Source organism: Tubulanus polymorphus, chromosome 2 (genome assembly GCF_964204645.1).
Source record: "Tubulanus polymorphus chromosome 2, tnTubPoly1.2, whole genome shotgun sequence".
NCBI lineage: Eukaryota > Metazoa > Nemertea > Palaeonemertea > Tubulaniformes > Tubulanidae > Tubulanus > Tubulanus polymorphus.
The window spans coordinates 31,065,589-31,091,410 of record NC_134026.1 but is presented as its reverse complement, the minus strand read 5'-3'; the positions used below and the strand labels follow the sequence as shown (position 1 = coordinate 31,091,410).

The window sequence follows — 25,822 nt, the reverse complement described above, 5'->3', positions numbered from 1 at the left end:
AAACTGATTTGAAAACACAAATGGATAAACTTCCCTTTTTCTTAAACTTACCATCATTGCAACAATCATATAACAACTGTAGCGCTTTTCCAAGATCTGCTTCATCGAAACAGTTTCTGAGAAGGTGTATCATACCAGCCATCTTGAGCTTTCTGATAAAAGGAGCTGAATTAATCGTGTTGTTTGAGGAACAACGGCTAGGTACTAATATTTAGACTACTCATTGGCCCGCCCGACCCGGCCGCCTGCGAGCAATGATTTTGATATTTGTTTATAGTCCTGTTTTATTGTATTTGTTGATGAGAGACTCAATAACGTATCGCATCTTGTATCTTGTATCTTTAAAGCACAGCCGCTCGCGCGCGGCGCCGTGTCGATTCACTAAAGGGTACCTCCGAGAATATTCAGTATTGCCGAGTAAGAAAAAATAAACGATAGAGAAAGAGAAAATGGAAGATGATGGACGAAGTAACGCAACGGGAGATGAATTTATCTGTAAATGTTTCTATTCAAACAATATATTCGTGCATTATCTGAAGAGACATGTTCAATATTTGAATGATGAAGAATTCTCTAATCAGGTTCGGTATTTTTAAACTGACATCTTTTCTACAGGTCTTTTGTCACATCTAATGGATAATTAAAACCAATCAAAATTACTTTATTATTGGACCCTATTCAGGAACCTGTTTGTGGTTTAGTTTCACGATCGGATATTTTCATAAATAGTTGGTATAAGCCCATCCGAAAATAAAAAGCTTACCACCAACGATTAGGTCGGTAACTAATTGGACCCATGATCAGTTGACAAGTCTCTCTCTAATCACTTCAACGTTTCCAACGGGTGTCTATCTGTGATTCATGTGTTTGTTGTTGATTCAGATGTCTAAAGAAAGAAGTTTAAAAGATGAAGAAATTGAATCGGTCCTTACAGAGATTCACGATGAAGTAAAACGAAGGAAGTCACTCGGTTTTCAATCAGTTGAAAGACGAAAGTTGATCAAAGCTCAATATAAACCACTTCATCCTCATCTATACAATATACAGGTATACTACAAACACACAATAGGTCAGTCAGTAACCTGTCTGGGGTTTAGTTTCACGATCGGATATTTTCCAAAATCAAGCCCATCCGATTATAAAAAGCTTACCACCAACGATAAGTAACTAACAATGGGTATAAATATAGTGTGAATACCAGTCGTTGTTACGGGTTCCGTTGTTTGTGGAACGACGGCTTGGTTCTACACTAGTATGAATACAGACTGGGGTATGTTTCATCTTAACCCCTTAATTAGGTTTTGGTGGCTTGTAGTTTCTGGCCAAAACATAGCTACAAATCACGTATACACTCAATCCAACCTTGTTTTTCTCGACCTTGTCTTAGCTAAACATTCTGTTTATTTTCAGGAGAGTTTTTTCCGTCGGGAATTCGTGGATCTTGTTGATTATTGTAAATCTGAATCAGCGACTAAGAGTGGAATCTTGTCTCGTGTTGAACAGACGTCAGCTCCACGTGTTTTCTCATTACCTGTTTTTACACGTGAATTCTGTAAACAACTCATAGAAGAATTGAGTCATTTTGAGAAAAGTGATTTTCCTAAAGGACGACCGAATACTATGAATAGATATGGAGTAAGTACCTGAATACGTATGTTAAGGCATTAACATTAGACTGCTCCTAACACAGTTAACGACAATTTATTTGGAAAATATATTTCCCTGCTTTGGTAAAATATTTACAGCAGTCTCAACACTACTGAGTTCCCTGATTGTCAACTCAGTGAAATATTTACAGCAGTCTCAACACGCTACCGAGTTCCCTGATTGTCAACTCAGTGAAATATCTACAGCAGTCTCAACACCATTGAGTTCCCTGATTCTCAACTCAGTGAAATATCTACAGCAGTGCCAACACACTACCGAGTTCCCTGATTGTCAACTCAGTGAAATATCTACAGCAGTCTCAACACCATTGAGTTCCCTGATTGTCAACTCAGTGAAATATCTACAGCAGTCCCGACGCTACCGAGTTCCCTGATTGTCAACTCGGTGAAATATCTACAGCAGTGCCAACACACTACCGAGTTCCCTGATTGTCAACTCGGTGAAATATCTACAGCAGTCCCAACACGCTACCGAGTTCCCTGATTGTCAACTCGGTGAAATATCTACAGCAGTCCCAACACTACCGAGTTCCCTGATTGTCAACTCAGTGAAATATCTACAGCAGTCCCAATACGCTACCGAGTTCCCTGATTGTCAACTCGGTGAAATATCTACAGCAGTGCCAACACACTACCGAGTTCCCTGATTGTCAACTCGGTGAAATATCTACAGCAGTGCCAACACACTACCGAGTTCCCTGATTGTCAACTCGGTGAAATATTTACAGCAGTCCCAACGCTACCGAGTTCCCTGATTGTCAACTCGGTGAAATATCTACAGCAGTGCCAACACACTACCGAGTTCCCTGATTGTCAACTCGGTGAAATATCTGCAGCAGTGCCAACACTACCGAGTTAGGCAGAGTTTAACTTGTTTTGTTGTATTCTATTCTAGGTTCAATTGGTTGAATATTTGCCTCTTTTAGGTTGAATATTCACCTCTTTTAGGTTGAATATTTGCCTCTTTTAGGTTCAATATTCGCCTCTTTTAGGTTGAATATTTGCCTCTTTTAGGTTCAATATTCGCCTCTTTTTTAGGTTCTTCTTGATGAAATCGGATTCAAGGATTTTATAGACATTTTACGCGTAGAATATCTCCAGCCGATAACTACGCTACTATATGCAGATATAGGTGGAGCTAGCGTAGATTCGCACCGAGCTTTCACCGTTAAATACAAACACGGCGAAGATACGGAATTAAATTTCCATTTCGATAACGCGGAAATCACTTTAAACGTTTCGTTAAACGATGATTTCGACGATGGTTGTTTATATTTCGGGAATATGAGAAGTGAACCGACGTACGCGAGTGATTGCAACGAATGTAAACATAGTTTGGGTTACGGTTTATTGCACAGGGGGCAGCACATGCACGGTGCTCTACCTATAACAGACGGTGAACGATGTAATCTGATTATCTGGATGCGATCGTCGGAAATACGAAATCAACTCTGTCCTATGTGTGATAGAATACCGGATTTACAAACTACCTCAGGATTTGGCGATGGATTTACAAAAACTTGATAACAGTTTAACTGCATTTTCCTGGGATTATTGCGTGCCTCAGACTCTCCTTGTCTCAGACTGTTATGTGTCCTGCCTGATAAAACATTTGAAATACTGTGGGACTTTGTTACGACATACAAATAATTTATCAGTTATTTAAAACCTAGTTTCATCCAAAATATATTTCAATAATTTCATGCTAGATATAAAACGTACATATTGTCTGGTGCTCTGAAGTTTGTTTGTAAAGAGGTTCCGCTGTATTCCTAATTCATGTGATGAGGACTGAGTCCTGTGAGATCAAACTAGTCTCTCATACTGTGATACTGTATCCTCAAACCAATAAGTAAATGTACTCAGAAGAAATCTGTATTTGTGTGCATTAGTTCCTTTATTCAATTGTATATAGAGTTAAATTTATGCAACAAAATAATATAATAGTACGTATTATAGGTTATCACATTAGGGCATTGTAGCAGCTATAGTGGTTCTGAATGAATAGAATATTAATAATCACAGTTATGTACTGGGGTGATCAATTGTAATTTACACGGCAAAATTAAACTATAAAATTCTTACACAGAATTAGAATTTATGTCTTTTTATTTCACTTTCTAGCTACATAATGGACAGATCCAGTTCCACAGTGTGGTGGTCAGTTAGATAAGACTTGGACGGATCAAATGAGTTTGTGTCCAGACGGGCCGGTTCCATAGTGATGGCTTAGATTGAAGACCAATCTAAGACCATCTTAGTTCTAAAGTTAATCTAACATCTTAAGACCAGACTTAGAGATTTAAGATGACTATTGGACTTAAGTCTCGGCTATGGAACAAGCTCTTGTGCGGGTTCCAAAGTGATGGCTTAGACTTAAGACCAACCTAATCTCATCTTAGTTCTATAGCCACTAACTAGTTAAGACCAGTCTTAAGATTTGAAACCTCTATCGGACTTAAGTTTCTATGGAACCGGCCCCAGTCTTTTAGAGTTTGATATTAACCAAGAACTGTGGAACCGGGTCTAAAAGTTTTCAGTGAATGTTGAGGATGATTCCTACGATAAACTGATGTCATCATCGTCATCATCATCATCATCCTTACTACGTTTTGATTTCCTCGAGACAACAGCGCCACCTCCCAGTAAACCATGAGCCGTGTTAAACAGATTGACCGGACTTGTTCCGTCTGTGATCAACGTCGTTTTCAATCCTAAACCTTGAAGCAGTTTCACCTGAAAAAAAAAAGATTATTTTTATTATCAGATACATCATTGTTCTATATCCATTAGTCATTTGAAGCTGTCAATCTGCAGTCACGACCTGCCCCTCACACAATCTGCTGCTTGGACTCTGGGTCGTTCAACTCTCAAATCAATTTGAATAAATAAATTGAATGAAAGGAAACTGGGACCTGCGACCCCTCGGTCAGTAGTTACAGACAGCAGATTGATAGCGGTATTTATTGAGAGATTACTAACCTGCAACTCGGGTCCAGCAGTGGCAATAGCACGTATTGTATCGGCACCAATAGCATCAACTTGATCCTTGAATTTCTTGGTGGTGATCGCCGCCATTTCAGCTGATTTCGCCAGTTCCAGATCATTTTGTTCCTTGACAAATTTCATTTCAGCTTCTCTAGCTTGTGTCAAACGTTCCAGCTCGGATTCGGCCTCGATTTTCATCGCCTGCGCTTTCAGTTTCGCTTGTTCAACGGCGGCCTCGCCTTCAATTCTGGCGGCCTCAGCGCGAGACTGAGCCTCGGCTTTAGCTTGACCTGTACTCTCGACTGCTGCGCTGTTCGCCTGAAGTTCTAACAACTCTTTACGCGAACGTTCGGCTTCTGCTTCATCCGCGATCTTCTGTCTTTCAAGTCGACCTCGAGCTTCCTGTTCTAATCTCTCGGCTTCATGTCTGTAAATCAATAACAGAATGTCATCAGTTTTCTCAATTTGGAATTTTAAAAGGGCTGCATTCATTGTTAAGTGTATAGCATCATGGCTGCTGTTGTAGCAAGGCTTTCGATCCCCCAAAAACACAAAAAGTCTAAGCGCAAATTTGGTGTAATCTTCTATTTTTCACATTAGCTCAATATATTTCAAAGCAATTATCAGCATTGAGAGAATATCCACTCTGGTAGGGGCAGAAGATATTTGATAAGCCGTGAATGATTCTCAGAGAGATGGATGTGAAAATGAAAGGGGTGGGTACCACTCTTAAACGTGTTGCGGGAAAAACAACACTGAACAAAAAATTATTATGACAAGAAGTTCAAACACTGATTACTGACTGCCCCAGTTTACAATACTGGTACTTACTTGGCGGTTGCTTCTTGTGAATTAGTAGTAATCTCAATAGCGAGTTGAACAGATTTCATTAAAGCGTCTCTCGTACGCTGATCGACCGGTTCAACTGATTGAATATCGATACTCGTGATCACCAGATTATTCTGAGCGAATGTGAATCTCTCTCGTACTTTAGTTGTTTGATCGTCGAAACCGAAAACACTCGCGCGGATTATCCGTGCCGAATTCTGGAATTTACAACAATCAGAATATTTAAAATTCAAATTAAAAACAGTTACAGGATACAGTTCTACAGCGACTGTCAGTTAACTTTGACATTATAGAGATTAATTAGTTCATTTTCAATGTTATAACTGAAAGATCAAATCTTAAACCAGAAAAATTCTGCTCAGTTCCACAGTTGTTGGCTAAGTTTGATTAGCCGAGTTTATTTTTGATGTTTCAAATCTAAGAGTCGAATCTCAACTCAGAACTGCGGACCAGGACTCAGTTCAATCACAGTTCCATCACTCTTTTGAAGAGTTTTAACTCTATTCAAATCTAAACCACAGAACTGTGGATTTACCGGCATAGAAGATTTTCCATATTTAGACAAGTAAATTTACCTTATGGAAATCATCAAACTGCACACTTGCAACAGCTCCACGTACTCTTGAGGCTATAGCCTTACATGCATCTCCAACAAAATCTGGCACACTGAACAGTTTCGCAGATTCTGAATCATTCGTTTTGTCCGTCACTTCAAAATGCCTGAAAATTGAAAACTTATTTATCATACATTACACATAAATCGATCGAAGACATTTTTAATCAATGAAGAAATTAATTTTAATGAAACTTGACTGAAAAACTGAGGTTCCTAGTTTATAAAACCAGCCATTATATTCTTCAACATCGGAGGACTGAGATTTACAAAATAGGATCAACTAAATCGACTGAAGATAAACCAGGATTGAGAGAGACCGTTGATACTAACCAGTTATAAGAGAGCTGAAGACTGAGTCTAGCGTGATCAGCAGTTTCAACAATCACGATATCGGTACAGAAATCAGGACCCATTAACAAACACAAAGATTTGATGACGTTCGGTTTCTTCGGTTTTCCGCCGGAGAGACTGAGCTGTGTAAACTGTTCATCGGGTCTCAGCATCACTAACTCAGGTCCAAACACAACTCTACAACCAAAACAACAGTTTAACAACATCTCGACAAAAGATCATTGACAGTTAAGCAGCAATGTTTGATCACGCGCGACCTTGGCTACATTTTTACCCTTAATCAATTTTCCTATTCGGAGCTTCTTTTATGCAAAATCTAAGATGGCCACTCAAATCAAAATCCAAGATGTCCACTTAAAATCCAAGATGGCCACCTGAACATTGAATCGACCAATCAATGAAGGATTTACCTCGCTTTCTTTTCTTTATAATCATAGATTTGAACCGCTGCATTGTGCGGCACACGGAAAGAAACGACTTTAGTTTTATCTCGCGGCGCGCCGTGTCCGGTAGATGAGCGGTCACTGCGGTCAGCGAGGGGGTCTTTATTCTGGGCGAGTAAAGTCTCAACTGCCGGTGGAAGTTCTTTCGACCATAATTCCTCGTCTTGGTTCAGCATGTATGTTTCACCAGTGATAGCGCGAACCTACCGTATATTTAAATCATTCTAATCAGAGCAAAATCCCATAATTTGAAGAATTGGAATTCAAGAGTTTATTGGAACTAGTTTTGGCTGTTTCTAACAGTAGCAACTGTTAACCTGATGGCATCGAAACTGCCCCGGTGGCAGAGTCCAGGAATGATATCAGGTTCGTTAGGGAGGATGGGCCTGATCAGCCCCAGGTTATGAGATTAGAATATTTGCCGAGGGAGGATGTATGATGATGACAACAGCTGAAACATTGTGGTCTCAATAAACTTTTGAATTTTTACTACATTTTTCATGAATTATTTTCCACAATCATTTTTCTCTTACCTTTCCAGATTTAACATCTCTAACATAAATTCCCTCATTCTCATCGAGAGGAATCGCTTGTCTCTTCGTTACAACTTCTACTTCTACTGGTGGCACATATTCTTTAGGTCCACGGATCATCCATTTGTCTCCGGGTTGACGCTGAATTTTCTGAAAACAACCGATATTCATTCATCAGTTTCACGAAATGAAATGTAAAGTTTCATCCTTTTTTTCCACAAAAAACTTACTTTATCGTCATCGAAGAAATCTTCCGTAGCCCGAAGAATGAGGCCTTCATCTTCTCCTAAAACATGCACGTTCTGTATTCCTCTTTCTAAGTGTTCTCCCGGCATCAGAAAGAATGATTTTTCTCCTTTGATCAGTTTCTTACGACCGAGTTGAGGTTTGCCATCTGCGTCGACTGGATCTAAGATAATGCAGTACTGACGATTGGTTAAAGTCGTGATCTTTACGACTCCGACGACTTCTTCATAGACGTGAGGAATATGCGTCTCGGTGTCTTTCATTGTGATCAACCATTCTTCACCATTTTTACGTTCTACTTTGTAATCATCTGTAAACGTTCTCGTCGCTGTCATGTGAAGCGCTTTCTATAAACAGTGAAATATTAAACGCTCTTCAATTATCGCGAGTCAAATTATCAACTCAAACACTAATCCACTGATATAACAAAGCTCTTCAATTATTTCAAGTCAAATCCTAGAAATCCTTAATAGAATATCAATCAAATTGGATTTATTACCCCTTGAAAACAATGATCACTTATTCGAATAGATTTGAGTTTAGCTTATTGTAATTTGGGCTGTTTTTTAAGTGTGAAGGACTTTATTGACTTCATAAAGAGCATTCACATCCATGGAGAGAGGGTCAGACATTGGGAACATACCGAAATAATTCCTTAAATTGCAATTGTTGAAAATGAGCAAAATTTTGTCATGAATGGGGCCATTTGTAAAAGAATAAACAAAACAAACCTTTTCTGTCAACACGTAAGCGTTTACAACATCAATGACTTCTTCGTAAGCTCCTGGGAGGTAAGCACCACATTTCTTCGACAGCCATTCCTCACCGGTAACCCTAGCATTTCCATCTCGATCTGTTGTTTCTTTTCGAGCTCGTAATCTGATCGCTTGATTCGGTTTTACGATCGTAGCACGGATTGTTTCCTCGACTACGACTTCTTTACGTGGAATGTAAGTTCCTACAAATCAACAACGACATTTACAGTGAACTACAAGTACAAGTGAACTACATGTACAGTGAACTACATGTATACAGTGAACTAAATGTACAGTGAAGTACAGAAATGTACATGCGGAGTAGACTCTGCTATAGTCTGATCTTTTGATTTGAGAGTGATATCTGAGTTGGATGATACAGTAGACTCCGCTCAAGTCAGATATTTTGACTTGGGAGTGATATCTGAGTTGGATGGTACAGTAGACTCCGCTCAAGTCTGATCTTTTGACTTGAGAGTGATATCTGAGTTGGATGGTACAGTAGACTCCGCTCAAGTCTGATCTTTTGACTAAAGAGTGATATCTGAATTGGATGGTACAGTAGACTCAAGTCTGATCTTTTGACTTGAGAGTGATATCTGAGTTGGATGGTACAATAGACTCCGCTCAAGTCTGATCTTTTGACTAGAGAGTGATATCTGAATTGGATGATACAGTAGACTCCGCTCAAGTCGGATCTTTTGACTTGAGAGTGATATCTGAGTTGGATGATACAGTAGACTCCGCTCAAGTCGGATCTTTTGACTTGAGAGTGATATCTGAGTTGGATGATACAGTAGACTCCGCTCAAGTCTGATCTTTTGACTTGAGAGTGATATCTGAGTTGGATGGTACAGTAGACTCCGCTCAAGTCAGATCTTTTGACTTGAGAGTGATATCTGAGTTGGATGATACAGTAGACTCCGCTGAAGAGTCTGATCTTTTGACTTGAGAGTGATATCTGAGTTGGATGATACAGTAGACTCCGCTCAAGTCTGATCTTTTGACTTGAGAGTGATATCTGAGTTGGATGATACAGTAGACTCCGCTCAAGTCGGATCTTTTGACTTGAGAGTGATATCTGAGTTGGATGATACAGTAGACTCCGCTCAAGTCTGATCTTTTGACTTGAGAGTGATATCTGAGTTGGATGATACAGTAGACTCCGCTCAAGTCGGATCTTTTGACTTGAGAGTGATATCTGAGTTGGATGATACAGTAGACTCCGCTCAAGTCGGATCTTTTGACTTGAGAGTGATATCTGAGTTGGATGATACAGTAGACTCCGCTCAAGTCGGATCTTTTGACTTGAGAGTGATATCTGAGTTGGATCAGACTTAAGCTGAGTGTATACTCTATTATGAGTTTATATATTCGTACCTGGTCCTTCAAAAAGCCATTCGTCGCCTGCTACTTTTTCATTTCCGCGATCGTCTTTGAAATCCAGTAAGGCTCGAAGTCGAAGAGCGGAATTCGCTACGACAACCTTTAACGGAGTGACGGCGCCCTTCACAGTCTCACCAGGGTATAAAGGGAACGGGTCCTGCGCTAGTCGGATATCTTGGTCGGCGTGTAACAATTTTACCTGTCCGCTCACATGAAACTGGACTTCGCCTTTGTCATTTTTGTGCACAGGATTTTCAATAATGCAATAATGTCTCGGTGGAATTGTTATCATACGCTCCGGGCCATAAACAACTCTAAAATATACGAGCAAAACTTATTAATCATATCTCAGCGAGGTCAGGGGGCATTTCATTGAATGAATTCATTAGATATGATAAGGGATAGGAACTTAATGAATCTGAGATGACCCCGCAACTACTTTTTCCGGTACAAAATGATAAAAAGGCAATAGAAATAGATATGACTAAGCAACAGCAGGTTTCAGCTGATATGAAATGCATGTTATAGACGTACATTGAAAATTAACCCATAAAACAAGATATCGAAAATAGAGTAAATCTCTACAATGCTGAACTCAGGGGGGCCTGCTGCATGGTCGTGACTTCCAACAGTGGTCTTAAATCTTAAGACTGGTCTTAAGTTGTTAGATTGGCTATAGAACTAATTTGGTCTTAGACTGGTCTTAAGTCTAAGCCATGACTATGGAACCGGGCCCTGGGGTTCTAACTTATATAGGACTAAAATGAAATCATTTTCTGACTTTCTAACATTTTTTCTGGTTTTTTAACTCTTGATTCGGACAAATTTTACCAGCTCAATTTTAGAAAAAGGTTTATCGGTTTTTATGCAAGTACCCTAGCTTAATCAGTAAGCTATAGTTAGTTACCTAATCGTTGGTAAGCTTTTTATAATCGGATGGGCTTATACTTATGTGTGGTAGTCTAGTACCTAGCCATTGTTCCTGAAACAACCGTAACAACGACTGGTATTCAGACTACATGTGTGGTTATGTGGTTTGTGAAAATATCCGAACGTGAAACTAAAACACAGTCAGGTAACTGACTATCAGTAAGCCTGCTTAAATCACCTGATGTAATAACCGATAGACATACCTTTCATTATCTTGTCTAATAAATGTCTTCGGTCCGACTTCAACCCTGGTGACATTCGAATTCTGATCGAGAACATGCAGATAAAAATACGGTGGAATTCGGTAGATCGAATCATCCCCTCCACCTCGGTTTCCACTTCCACTTGAGCCTTGACGAGACATGTTACACGGTACACTGTACTGACACTGCTGAAATAGAAGTACCGTATTGACTGTCACTGTGCTGTACACTTCCTGGTGCAAAGTTCTATAGCTAAAGAAGAGAGATTTCATACCTTGTGAGTTTCTATTAAGATATTAGTTGTTATTCGACCTAAATCATGAATACAAAACGAGAAGGACTATTGAAGAACGTTTCTTCACGAATGGCGAGCACAATAAAGCTCTATTCAGAGCTAAGGTGGTTCATAGATAGGTTATTTCACCACTATCTGACATACTAGATATTGATGGTGTAATACTAGTTAGTTACCTAATCGTTGGTGGTAAGCTTTTTATAATCGGATGGGCTTATACCAACGTTAGGGATGACAAGGACCAAAACACGGTTGAAAAAAGTAACACTTCAAAAATATACTTTCTATTCACTTCAGTCCACAATTAATGGCTTAATTCACAAACTAACACAGATACCTTTCGAAATAATCCAATTTTATGTATGTTTCGAGTGATTAATCAACATTATTTTGAGAAATTAATTAATTTCTCCACAAATTTCGCCATTGGCCGCCATTTCTCTGTATTGCACATGTGGCATGATAAGACAAGGGGACCTACAAGGATTTATATAAAACTTCCAAGACGAAACGACATTTTTTATTTTTGATGGTTTTCCAGCTTATATTTCAAATCTTCGTGTTTTCCATAATAAATACAGAAATAATAAATTCTGGTAAAAGAAAAATGTGAATAAGTGTTGATTTCTTAATTTTTTTCAATTTCGTCGTTTCGCTTTGTTAGTTTGTGCTGTTGTCCTGGCCTCAGTCCACAGGTGCCAGCACCTCCAGTAATTTAAAAAATGGCAGCTGTTGACTCTACGGAAATTTACTCTCACTTTACGGCCGATTTGCACATGGATTAAGATCGTCAGGTGAGGTGTTATAGGTATCAGACAAACTACGAATCTGTTGTGTGTCGATTACAACAAAAATTAGACGGATATCTTAAGAGACAATGAAATGCCAGGCAAATTACTCGTCAGTCAAATTGGCTGACGAAGATTTCATACAAAAATGACCTTCCCATTCCTGACTGTGGTTTGTGAAAATATCCGATCGTGAAACTAAACCACAGACAGGTTACTGACTAGTGTAATACATGTCATGGCTGCCACAGACTGACGTACAGTTTTTTAATAGTTATTCGAAGGAATTTTCTACATTTTCAATTATTTGGCAATATTTCGATTCAAACGATGCTCTGCACTGACCTATGTAGCGCTATTCTTCGGGGCGTAGTGCTGTCAAATCTGGGCTGTCAGTGTGGAATGTAAACAGTGCTTATTTTCGTGAGATGTATTTTCCACGAATTCATAATATCATTACGATATAAATTTCTAATAAATCCAATGATTTTACCATTGATTTTTTCATTAAGATTATCAAAAAAAGTTTTCGCTCGCATTTATGATGAGTAAATCGTTAATTTTTCACCCGTAAGTTAATTTTGGTGTGACGTCAGTTAGGGATTTCGTAGAATCGCGGGATTTCCCCGAGTTGTGAAATTGCGTCAGCCGCCGATTAGCCAATCAGCGGCGAACACGACTACAGTAAATATTCAACTACGGTGTTTTCCTCATTAGAGTAAACCAAACTTCAAGATGTTATAGCAATACGCCGGAGATAGACCAAATGTTGACACTCGTCATAAACTATCTTTCTAACGGTTAAATCAGATACTCGAAGATGACAAGCGTTCCGAAGACGATAGTGATCACGATGCCCCGAAAATCGGGCGCAGCCAGTACCAGTGGTGGCCACTACACAACGTCTACAGTAGACATGGACAGATTTGGTTTACTGGGAGATCAACAGCCAAGGAAAAGAAGGCGACTTACTCATCTTACACCCGAGGAACGAATGATGCGCAGGTAAATTCTAAATCCAACTCTAATTTCGTATCAGAATTAACAGTTAATTGTGTAATTAGTAAGTTAAGGGTTTTCTGCCAGCTTGTCAAATTTGGAGGGGTAAACTGCGGGTGTCAGCAGTACTGTCTTGATCGTACTCCCAGAGACTGAGAGGACAGAGATATTTTGATTACTTGTATTGATACTTTAAATCAAAATATTACATTGTGTATAAAGTGCTACATGTAACTAAAAAGATAGATTGGTATAAATTTATGTAATTATGTATTTTTTTAAATGTAATAGTTCCACTACAAATGTAGACTACACATTTGGTGCAGATGCGCACCTCTTGAGTGATTGACGCAATCTGCTGAATGACAGAATCCTGGCTAAAATCTTTCTACTCTCTCTAGTGAAGATATCTTGAAATTAACCAATGGCAATTTACTGAATTGCTGATGACATTTTGAATCTCAAACAATGATTTTAACGTAATTGATTGAACCGTTTACGCGGAGAGGTGCAGATCTGCACTTTTACCCACATGTTCATTAGACCTAAACAGTAGACCTACAATTTATTCTGAAATACATAAAACATAAAGCATTAATCAATGAATACAAGTGAATAATACAATTTTATTACTTCTGACATTTAAGGAACTTTAGTATGATTATGTTTTAGATGCTTCCGCGATTAAGATATTTCGCAACTACTCTGATTTGTTTTTGATATATCTCTTGTAGAAATAGTTTGGGTGTGGTCTCTCTCTCTCTCTTTTCAGGGGTGTGTCTAGTTATCACTGCTATTTTCGTATTTCACATCGAACTTACCCCCGGGGGTTTGATGGCTGTTACTTTGATAAACTAGTGGAATTTTAATCAATATATTTAGCCTTACAGCTATTTGAATACTATACGTCTAAAATTGCTAATGATTTCACTTTCATGTTGTTAAATACAGCTGTGCCTAGAATTGTTATCGATAGTGAATTTAATGCTGATGTAAGCAGCGTGTATTCAATTTCACATATGTTACAGCCCTTTATTATGTGCCATATGTTTTTGATCTAATTAAGTCTCTCAATTTACGTTTAGAATTAATTTAAAAGTCTATCCTCTTAAAAGTACTTGTACAATCAAATTCACTTACTAGCCGTTAGGTTGTTATCTGGGGCCAGGTCCCAAGTCATAGCTTGAACTCTAAAGATCTGTCTAAACTCATTTTGGTTCTATAACCAAACAACTTAAGACCAGTCTAAGCTCATTTTAGTTTTATTGCCAATGTAACTTAAGACCAGTCTAAGCTCATTTTATTTTTATTGCCAATGTAACTTAAGACCTGTCGAAGACCATTGAAGCTCTGAAGCTCTTATAAAGCCGATCTAACAACAACCAGACTTAGAATTTAACACCATTTTTGGACTTGAGTCTTGACCAATCGTCAGATTAATCCTGAAGTCATCTCTATTTTCTAATCCATTATTTGTCTGTACAATTGACTTTATTCAGCGTCTTAGCCGCCAAAAGTTAAGTTTTAAGAAAAGTTTTGAAATGCTGCAGTGATTCAGCAGATCTTAAGAGACTAAATAAAACTGGTGCAGGGCGAGTAAATGAATGTAAACGATTTCAAATTGAATGTTTTACAGGAAACTGAAGAATCGCGTTGCCGCTCAAACTGCTCGCGATCGAAAGAAAGCGCGAATGAGTGAATTAGAAAGTCTCGTCGCGGAACTCGAAGATGAAAATCAACAGTTGATGAACGAAAATAAAGATCTGGAAAACAAAACGTTGTTGTTGGAGCAAGAAAATGATCAATTACGAGAACGTTTAGGATTAGGACAAAACGATGTTGTAGTCAAAGAAGAGCCTACCACCTGTGAGTCAGCAGCACTCAAAGTCTCTCAGCAGCAGGGGCGGGTATTGGCTCATTATCTGGCTGCAACTCGTTGTCTCACTTTCCTAATGACTCTCAGGTAATTAATTAATTAATTACTTCTTGAACTTAAGATTTTTGACTCTGAGTTAACTCAGAGAAGATGAACTAACTTAAACTCAAGAGATAACTATCTCACAACTGTGGAACTGGATCCCGAGTTCACAGTTTATTCTAACTCATAACTGTGGATCTGGAAGTTGTGCTAATATTTGCAGAGGGTAGTTACCATCTACTCTATCAAATAACTCAAAGATTAGAATTTGGTTTCTAGTTCATTTTCAATTAAATTACTGTTTTTAAAGTCAAATTACATGTAATTGTAGTGAAAAACTGGTTTATAAATCGTTGTAATGGATTGTAATTTTGCAATGTTTCAGTCTGATGTATTCCTGGGGTTACTCCAACAACTCCAAAGCACCGAAGTCAAATCCCAGACCGCTCCCGTATACGGAGAACCGAAAACAACTAGCCCAACCGTCGAGCAGCCCGACGTTGAGATGGTGGGGTCCACAGCAAAACAGTTGGAATCCATCAATGAACTCATAAAATTTGATCACGTTTACCACAAGACGGAACCTGCCCCTAAACCCGTTACCATGGATACAACCGAGCTTCCAACAATGATAACCCCTCCAACCGTTCCGACAATAAACTTTTCCGCGTACGACGAAAATAATTCCAACAGTTCAGTCGAAAACATTCTCACGTTGAAAGACATCGAATCATTGGAAAGTTTCCTCAATGAGGATCTGTTATCCATGGTGACTGATATTTGTGATATTTCTAAGGTTGTACCGACAACAGACAGTAGCAGCAGCAGCATTGACAATAATAGCATCATCGCACCAGCAGCAGCAGCAGCAACGGCAGCACCAGCAGCTACCAGTAATACACTGAGTACAGGTGGATATAGTGATTCTGGTTACAGTGATTTCAGTGATGCTGCCTCGCCGAGTAGCGATATATCAGCTCTCAGCAGCGACGATATGTGGGAGGAATCATTCACAGAACTCTTCCCTTCACTCGTCTAAAATTTCATTTTCTTTATTTTCGTTTTCTTCGTTATTATTTTTTAATCAAGAAATTATATTTTCTTTTTGAGGTTATTTCGGGTGCTATGAATGAAAATATGCACGCTTGAAATATTGTTCTTAAGACACAGGATTCTGGTTCTGCCGTTGAAATCCCACTCTAGGATTAAAACAGCGAGGACTAACTGAATTTTCAAACCGATGACTGTGGAACTGGATCCTGTTTTAGTTAAAGATAGAAATAATGCATTTGAAACTAATAAGAATTCAAGAATATTTTTTTTCTCATCGGCTGGTAATATAGAGGTGATACTCGCTACTGAAGTTGGTACTGTGTTACTGTGTATATACAATGTATGTTGCTATTATTATCGGTTAAAATCGATGTTTATTTAAATTCATGTTGTATTTTATGGGATGTTAAGCGTATTCGAGAGATTGTAAATATAACCTTAGAAATAACTCAAATAAAAAGGGGCAAAAAACTTGAAAAAATACAAGACTATTTTGTTGTTTATTGATTTGGTCTTTCTCATATATCACGTCATATCATTGTTTACCATCAAAGAAGGCCATAGGTCTAGGTACAGACCGTCTCTTAGTTTAGATGTTTAGTGTCCACTCATCCTGATGTCTCTGAGGGTCTAATTTTCATTTCACTCAGTCTGCCTAAAGGGTTTTGGATGCTCAGTGGAACCTCTAAGTCGGATAAAGAAAATTGAGAATTATAATTATTCAAAAGTGGCTTTGATATTTTTATTAAAAGAATAATTTCGTTGAATAGAACATAAGCGTCGATTGAATCTTTCGCCCGCCACTGTAAAAAATAGCTATCTCATCCGTCTAGTGCTGCCCCTATGTATAACTATAGCGGGAAAAACGTGAACTAAAATGATACTCGCTTGCCAAAGTCTTAGAACGGCCGCAATGGACGAACTATTTATCGATTTGCGGGCCGGATTTCGAGAAAATTCTCAAACTCTTAAAAAGCATTGAAACAACTCAACTGACAATTTTTTCTATAAGATGAATTTAAGAGAGTAAATTTGTCCTTGTGAATATTTGGCTTTTAATATTTTACCTGGGGAGAGAGGGCGACGGTTTATTAGACATAATAAGCCAATTTATATTCCGGCGGTAAATATGAGCTACCCTTAGTTAGTTCACAGAAATTCCGCTATCGTTATTCATAGTGGCAGCACCGAACGGTCGAGATCTGATGCCGCCTCAATATTCTACTGTGGCATGTGAGGATTACAGATATTTTACTTAGTCGAATTTCATTCATTACTCAACGCCAAACTGTTTTAAATGAATAATTTTATCAACATTAAAGCTTTGTTTAAGGGGAATCTGTTTCTGTAAGCGATCCTCGAGCCACTTTTCTAGCCGCAAATTTAGCCTCAGTCGTTACGAGGTTTGAATTGTCGAATTGAGACCGTGTCTCACGCGAAATGGCAATTTGTAGAAAGATGAATTTCAGAAATTTCTACGAACAAAACAATAAAAAGTGCTTTCAAATTATTCTCAAAAAGATCTGAGAAAATTTCAGCTAATAACAGTGGGTGGCAGTCGCCGCGTAGACAAGGCTAAGGTCGTTCGTTGTTCCCGCTTTCGTCAGTATCATTCTGAGAATCTTAGAATTGCGAAGAACAGTATTCTGCATCGGCGAAAAAAGCAGATTCTCGCTGCGAGTCCGTTACAAATTGCAATATATACTTCAAATTACATGTGTAAAAAAGCCGTGATATCACGTTCACACGAAACTCCCTGTCGTGTGGTTCTATTTCAAAGAAAAATCTACACAATGATCTCATAGAAAGAAGATGCAACCAACTCCATGTCATTTCAAGTCTTCTGAGACCTGGTATTGATTTAGAGCACGGTCACGACCCGCTCTTAATCTTTTTTCGGATCGTAGGAAAATTCTCATTATAAAATAAGCCTTATTTCATACAATAGGCGATGTATCTTCTTCACGCCATGAACTATTGACAATTAATCAGTGACGTCACATAGTAACATCCTCGTATCAGCGTTTATATATCGCTTCATCACACGAACGTGTGGCACCTTCTGAAAAAGGTATCGGGAAAGAATCACAATTGGTTTACATAGACAATAGTTGACTTTCAATAGTTCGATTAAAGAAAAAACCAAGAAAGTAGTGACGAATCGACTAAATTCTGCAAGACATTTCCAAAGATTAGAAATCATTCACTTTATTTTTCGCCATGGATTCTCATTCAACTATAAACCTAGTTTACCACAGGGATAGGGCTGTCCAGATTGTCCACTTTCTTCCTTATAATTGAGTAAAATCTATGAATACGTTCATCTTTTTTTGTCAGTCCCTAACCTGTTATTATATATAGATCCGATATTAGTGATTTTGGTCACACAGCAGTAACTCTACAAAGCCAAACAGTTTCCGTTCACGTAGGCGACTATCGCTGCTGCTGCTGCTGCTGCTGCTGCTGCTGCTGCTGCTGCTGCTGCTGCTGCTGCTGCTGCTGCTGCTGCTGCTGCTGCTGCTGCTGCTGCTGCTGCTGCTGCTGCTGCTGCTGCTGCTGCTGCTGCTGCTGCTGCTGCTGCTGCTGCTGCTGCTGCTGCTGCTGCTGCTGCTGCTGCTGCTGCTGCTGCTGCTGCTGCTGCTGCTGCTGCTGCTGCTGCTGCTGCTGCTGCTGCTGCTGCTGCTGCTGCTGCTGCTGCTGCTGCTGCTGCTGCTGCTGCTGCTGCTGCTGCTGCTGCTGCTGCTGCTGCTGCTGCTGCTGCTGCTGCTGCTGTGGTCATTTCTATGATTTTAATAAACGTGAAGTGAAGTAGAAAGTCAATAAGGAGAGGAAATGAAGCAAATTGCGTGGAGTATTTCTGTTGAACTTCGCTGATTAATTGCAGATGAAGAACGTTTAATTTTCTCTCAACGAAACCAACATTTCTGTAACCTTATATTTGACAGATACGTCAAAACAGTGTCACTTTATTAGCAACACGTGGTTTTGTTACGTCTCAAAAAGAGCTGCGAAAATAGTCTTCATAAACACTTTCTCTGAAGGACACTAATAATGTTATTTTCGGCCAACCACTGCAAGGATTCGTTTTAGATTCATGTTCCAAAATCTTTTCACCGTATTTGTGCCATTCGTCAGAATAGAGCAAGAAATATAATGCTTCAAAACTATGTCAGTTTACTCCAGAAAGCTGCAATAAGACTGTGTCAGTATATACTCCAGAAAGCTGCTATAAGACTGTGTCAGTTTACTCCAGAAAGCTGCTATAAGACTGTGTCAGTATATACTCCAGAAAGCTGCTATAAGACTGTGTCAGTATATACTCCAGAAAGCCGCTATAAACTTCAGATAATTGCTAGACTGTGTCGTCCAGTTTAGAGAAAGAAGAATCAATAGAGGATATCTAGTTTTTGGTGCCCGTTCATATCAAAATATCTTCCACTCCCTTCTAATAAGATTTAACATCGAGTTCATCGCAAAAGAGCGTTTTTTGCTCAAAGCGAATGTGAAAAAGTGATGTGTTTTATACCTAATTGAGGGGGAGGCTAAATACCTACAGAAATACAACATTCGCTAAAGGTTAAGGCTGTTTTGTTATGTGTGCACTTATTATCAGCCTTATGAAATCCGGTGGTGTCCTGGAATCTATCCGCCAGCTAAATATCCAATATAGGTGGGTGTGGTGCTGGTGGTGCTGGTGGTGCTGGTGGTGCTGGTGGTGCTGGTGGTGCTGGTGGTGCTGGTGGTGCTGGCGGATTTGAGCAAAACGAACACATAAATTTTTAGGCCAGAATCGCCAGGAAATAGATCAACAATAAATACCGTCTCTGTGACGACAAGTCTTTAATTCAGTCTGCATAGAATAACGAAAATAATGAATTATATTACACATCATGCAGGTCCAGCAAGGCCCAAGGGCCGCTGGGCAATTACAATATGAAACATAGGAGAAAATGTAGTTATTTCGTATACTGTTTCTCTATCAGGCTCCACTCATACTGGGTAACCCTAAATTACGAAGCATTATTTTTATTCTTTACTCTAAAACGTTTTTGTTCCTTTCGTTCGATCATCGAAGGTTAATGATGTTTAACCGCATGTTAACCAGCCGCGGGTCCGTCAGCGATATTTCCGTATTGCTCGTAAGCACTATTATATCTTATCTTGTGGTTAGTTTTAACGGAAGTTGTACTCTATCATCTCATACTGACTAAGTGTATTATATTAACCGTTAATTTGAAATGATATCCATAAGGAAACATATTGGTCATTTCCTTCTTACGGACACTCGGCTTATGAATATAATTATCCATGTTTTCGTTTGAAATAAACCGAAATGTAAAACACCTCGGTCAATCCCTCCCGTAACCGGAACCGGAACCTAGTTCTGATAAACTATGTCTGAATACGGTTAACACTAATTACGAATTAACTAATTCTATTTGCCAGTTGATCCAGGACCCAGTTCTACAGTTCAGGACCCAGTTCTATAGTCCAGGGCCCAGTTCTACAGTTCAGGGCCCAGTTCCACAGTTCAGGACCCAGTTCTACAGTCCAGGGCCCAGTTCTACAGTTCAGGGCCCAGTTCTACAGTTCAGGACTCAGTTCCACAGTTCAGGACCCAGTTCTACAGTTCAGCACCCAGTTCTACAGTTCAGCACCCAGTTCCACAGTTCAGGATCCAGTTCTACAGTTCTTGATTTAATTTTGACTTCAAACATTGAAAATGAATAAATGTTAAGTCAAACCAACTGGATAGCTGTGGATCCCCCAATTGAGTCCTGTGGATCTGGGTCCCGAGGAGTCCTATTGTTCTGGGGAGTCCTGTGGAACTGAGTCCTGAGGAGTCCTGTGGAACTGGGTCCTGAGGAGTCCTGTGGAACTGGGACTGTGGAAATGGGTTCAGAACTGGGTCCTGAGGAGTCCTGTGGAACTGGGTCCTGAGGAGTCCTGTGGAACTGGGACTGTGGAAATGGGTTCAGAACTGGGTCCTGAGGAGTCCTGTGGAACTGGGTCCTGAGGAGTCCTGTGGAACTGGGACTGTGGAAATGGATTCAGAACTGGGTCCTGAGGAGTCATGTGGAACTGGGTCCTGAGGAGTCCTATGGAACTGGGCCTGTGGAAATGGGTTCAGAATTGGGTCCTGAGGAGTCCTGTGGAACTGGGTCCTGAGGAGTCCTGTGGAACTGGGCCTGTGGAAATGGGTTCAGAACTGAGTCCTGAGGAGTCCTGTGGAACTGGGTCCTGAGGAGTCCTGTGGAAATGGGTTCAGAACTGGGTCCTGAGGAGTCATGTGGAACTGGGTCCTGAGGAGTCCTGTGGAACTGGGCCTGTGGAAATGGGTTCAGAACTGGATGTAGGACTTCTGTAAAATATCTGTATAATTCAACCGGAGTCTGTCGCGGTTTTACTATAGTCAAAATGTCAATATATCCACTCTGCAGGTTAAACTCAAACCAACCATATCCAGGTTGAATTGACTGAATATCAGTGTATATAGTATTGTCAATGTAGAAAGAGGTAGCACCACCGCCGCCGACGCCGCCGCATTCCATTTCACCAATCCCTAGTGAAATATAGTGAAATTCTTATCAAATCATTGAGTGGTTGTTAATGAGTAGATATCATCGTTAAATAAACAACAACGAACGATTTGTGAAATAGTGCAAATTATCTGTACATGAATTATTATTATAATAGTATAATAGTTTCCTGTGGTTTTCCTACTTAATTCAGGACAATAGTTCCTTTTACCGGGATGTTATCAGGGCAAGATTATAATATTAGTGATATTACGTCTTTCCCTGATCAGTCCTAGTTTTTTTTTGTTTTTAGAACTCGTCCGCGACTGAGCGAAACGAGATGCAATTTCTCGTAGAAATAGAGCGTAATTCAGTGGCCTCGGATCAGGGTGTGATTTAGGGAGGGAGGGCACCTCACCCCCTCCCCCACCTCCTCCCCCACCACTCCCAGTGAACCTCATCGGGAACCATCAACTTATTTCCGGTCTTCGGAAGTACAGATAACATGCTTATGATCTTTAGAAATCAGTTTTTCATTTTTCATTTAGGGCAACTTGAAATTTAGGGGGGGGGGTTAGATCTGTCCCTTAAATACAGTTTTGAACACTATGTGGGTGCAAAGCATCATTCTCAACCGGTCTATCAGCGGCAGTTTATCCAATACAAGAGTGCCATCACCGCGTATCGGCAAGAGTCTTCATACTATTAATATTTAATCGTTATTAGAACGTTATGTTTTAGCATGTCAAGTGACAACATAGTTACGACGAGATGTAGAGCGAACAATTAAATAGACTACGTCATATAGTAATAGTACTGATGACGTATGAGTTCTCATAGCACAGGGCGTGGTGGCTGGTGACGTATTGAAGTCTACACAGAAAACGATAGCGAATGAGTAAAAAATCGCGCAATAGGTCCAGAGAACGGACGAAACGTTCTGTAGTAGATGAGTTATATTTAGCAGCGTTTCGGCTTCTAGTTTGCCATCATCAGGCGTACTGGATTATTCTGAAATTTCCGATTAATTTTTCCAAATGGTTTAAAGGGAACTAATACGTGATTTTAGTCAAGTGCAACCCGGGAGATATACACATTATCTACTACACTGTGTCTAATTGAAGGGCATCAACTCTACCAGGGTTATTACGGATAAATTTAGGGACAATTCCAAGAATGAATCGAGAATGTCAAATAACGTCATTCGACATGTATATCAGCACAGTACTCTCCTGCCTCTGCCTCTGTCTCTCTTTCTCTGTTTCTGTCTATTGTGAGATGAAAAAAAACATCTTCAATGAATCTTTTGTAGATTTGTTGATTAAGCATAAAGTTATGTCTGGAAGTTCTTTAAGGTATGAAAAAAATAGTTTTTGTTAATTGTGATTTCCAGGGCCAGGAACAGCACAAAACATGTCTCTGAACTCCCCTCTGGAGACGTACACCTTTCCAGGGATAGTATGACCCTGAGAGCTTATGTTCGGTCCACCGCTAGGTTGGGGGTGGATGCGTGGACGAAGACCAGTCACTGCTCCCCTGGTCACCCAGATTGCGATTTGCGATATAGCAATATGAAAGCGAATTTCTATAATTCAAAAATTAGTCAAAAATTAGCGACTGCGATATCTCACTTGATGATGCATTTAGAAAACATGCGGCCTCAATAAACATTTACATTTTTGAAATTCTAGTCGTCATTTATCACGAATGAGAGTTAACTATTAATCATATTTATGAAGCTCTTTGCGATTCGTTGAATGGGAGATTGTTTGAATGAACCGGAACCGAATTTCCCAATTATGTACTCCGATTTAAACAAAAAATTCTGTAAACTCGACTACTGATCACACAACTGTCTGTACTTCGATTTCCGATTTTCGCTCCGCCAGGTGTGGTGGTTTTGTGAGGAACGCCAACTCAAAAAAAAATCAAAATGAATAAACCAAATGTATTTGAATGAACCGGAATCGAAATTTCCTAATTTGAAAAAAAAGTCCGACCGCTGATCACACAACTATATCAGTACTTCGATTTCCGATTTCAAAATCAAACCCTCTGTTTCGCTCCCGCCAGGTGTGGTAGGATTGTAAGGGACACCAACTCAAAATGAGAAATAAGATAAAAAATGGAAATAGAAACCAATCAAATGCATAAGGAGTGACAATCATCTCTTCCTCAAGATGGAAACCACGACCGTCTCGTTTCCTGCACGATTCCAAAAAGTCTATCGATTAATAAAGGATGACTTTATAAATCTATCTATATCAATATATATATATATATATATATATATATATATATATATATATATATATATATATATATATATATATATATATATATATAATAGTAAGTGACGGCCGAGCTTAAAACAGGATTATGAGTCATTTCTATCGATGATAAGTTGTACAGTAACATTATGTGATAATCAACTTATCAGTGTTTAACAGTGATAAACACGTAGTTACTACATACTTATACATTTAGTCTTCAGCAACACGGAAAAACACAAAAATTCGCCCGGCACAATTTAATACCACACCTTCAACCGTCTAATCTATCCGCTGCCTGAAGCTAACGGGACTCACAGCCCACTAATAGCTGATTAACGATGGTTACACATAGTTAGATTAATAGTCAAATCGGAAATGAATGAATTTGTTCGGAAACCGCAGTAAGACGTGTTACAATATCTGAGCCACGTGTGATACAGCATCATTGTACCTCTAGAATACCGCTTCATCGAAACCATCGTTCAGCGGTCTGATCGTGACGATCGTCGTCGATATTATGTTGTATTTTAAATTTTTCGATTCTGTAAAAACCGTTACAAAAATGTTTTCATATTGATAACCACTATGCCTTATTTAACGGAATCGATGGGTACAACGTCATCAATATTGGCGTTTCAAAATAATAATTACAACATTTTGAATATATTGGCTTTTAATCAATTGAATTTCATGGTTCTTTTTTTCAAAATAATAAATGTTTGTTTTCTTCGTTTTTTTTTAAATATCCACAGACCACGGAAATTGTAGAAAATTAATAAAATCATCTTATCCCTTGTAAATGCACTAGAAATTAGTTCTACGATTTTAAGGAAATTCGTTTCTACAACTTTGTAAACATAATTACGATGTTTATTTCTTTGTGGTGACCACCCGTCCTAAACGACACATGTTCGCGTAAAGTTGTTAAGTACAAATTACTAGTAAACCGCATCAATACCAGATCTGAACGTGTAAAAATTGTTTTTCACAAAACCTACGATTAATTTCGTAGTGAACACATTGTTATATTTTCGGAATCTAAGTCGGTGTTCGCTATCTTGCGGTTTATAAAAAAACGTCGTTTCAAAACCGCGCGTGTTGTATTTGTCTGTTGTATTTGGATACAAAACAGAAAGCCGCCTAAAGAGGGTTCAAAAAGAACCCGACAAAATGATTGAGAGAGATAGTGGTCAAAATGTTTGTTGGTGGTCGTCGATTGTGGGTCGGTTGTTGAGTTTAGTGCACTAGTGTAACGTCTATTTATGGAATTCAATCCTTAAATAGAAACAACCGAAGTTTTCGTGTAACACATCTATTTACCGAAGGAAATCCGCTGACATCATTCGGAAGACTTCGGAGAATTCCGGCGCTGATCGGTCGCGGGAACTGGTTACAGGGAAGTGATCTGATGCTGATGCTGCATGATGCGTGCAATAAATATATTTTATAGCCGATTGGTTTCGGTCTCTCCCTTAATGTGACCATGTGTTACTTCGAAGAATTCTCGATCTTAGAATTTGTTAAACCGTGCAGACGCGTCTTTTTATCAGAACTTCACATTTTACTGGAAATTATTCTAGCGAAATGCCACACATTTAAGATCCGAAGACCAAGCCGCACAGTTATGACTTATGTTCAAAGATGTTTTTAAATCTTACACAATCTGGTCGATTCTCCAGAGATGGTCGTAGCGGGGCTGTATTTGAATATTAGGGGGGGGGGGGTCAGAGAAACACAAAAAGGGGCAGGCCTAAGGGATAAAACAATGATATTTGCAAAAAAGTACACTTTTTCCAAAATTCATGGGGATGCCCCGGCTTATACGGCCCTGCCTTAGACTGGTCCAAGCCTTGACCGGTGTGTATCTGGCTCGAGGGACCTGTGACCAGTTGCGCGGTCATGCACCTTCGTCTAAACGTGGTCTTTAGACAGGCCTGAAGTTATCAGATTGGCTACTACACTAGAATGGCTTCAGACTGGTCTCGTCGAAGCCTTTAAAGTTTATCTGCG

The 25,822-nt window shown here is 39.3% G+C and overlaps 3 protein-coding genes across 5 annotated transcripts; 2 read left to right on the top strand and 1 right to left on the bottom strand.

The window, feature by feature from the left end:
- The first annotated feature begins 449 nt into the window (after positions 1-449).
- LOC141899842 (2-oxoglutarate and iron-dependent oxygenase domain-containing protein 2-like) lies at positions 450-3,555 on the top strand. Its single transcript, XM_074786407.1, has 4 exons — positions 450-581; positions 883-1,047; positions 1,411-1,635; positions 2,706-3,555. The coding sequence occupies exons 1-4, from the start codon at positions 450-452 to the stop codon at positions 3,189-3,191; spliced, it is 1,008 nt and encodes a 335-aa protein (XP_074642508.1). The 3' UTR covers positions 3,192-3,555.
- Positions 3,546-12,411, bottom strand: LOC141899841 (major vault protein-like). 3 transcript variants are annotated; one of them, XM_074786405.1, is made up of 13 exons: positions 12,396-12,405; positions 11,242-11,279; positions 10,968-11,155; positions 9,829-10,148; positions 8,425-8,651; positions 7,678-8,040; positions 7,448-7,597; positions 6,882-7,117; positions 6,451-6,648; positions 6,080-6,224; positions 5,487-5,701; positions 4,650-5,082; positions 3,546-4,403 (listed from the first exon to the last, which is right to left on the bottom strand). In XM_074786405.1, the coding sequence occupies exons 3-13, from the start codon at positions 11,126-11,128 to the stop codon at positions 4,227-4,229; spliced, it is 2,625 nt and encodes an 874-aa protein (XP_074642506.1). In that variant the 5' UTR covers positions 11,129-11,155; positions 11,242-11,279; positions 12,396-12,405; the 3' UTR covers positions 3,546-4,226. The 3 variants fall into 3 exon arrangements, with proteins under 3 accessions (XP_074642506.1, XP_074642507.1, XP_074642505.1); XM_074786406.1 differs by having other exon boundaries at positions 10,968-11,152; positions 12,396-12,401; XM_074786404.1 differs by lacking the exon at positions 11,242-11,279 and having other exon boundaries at positions 12,396-12,411.
- Positions 12,412-12,718: 307 nt separating this feature from the next.
- On the top strand, positions 12,719-15,656 carry LOC141899843 (X-box-binding protein 1-like). The gene is made up of 3 exons (XM_074786408.1): positions 12,719-13,055; positions 14,686-15,012; positions 15,353-15,656. The coding sequence occupies exons 1-3, from the start codon at positions 12,871-12,873 to the stop codon at positions 15,519-15,521; spliced, it is 681 nt and encodes a 226-aa protein (XP_074642509.1). The 5' UTR covers positions 12,719-12,870; the 3' UTR covers positions 15,522-15,656.
- Positions 15,657-25,822: the final 10,166 nt, after the last annotated feature.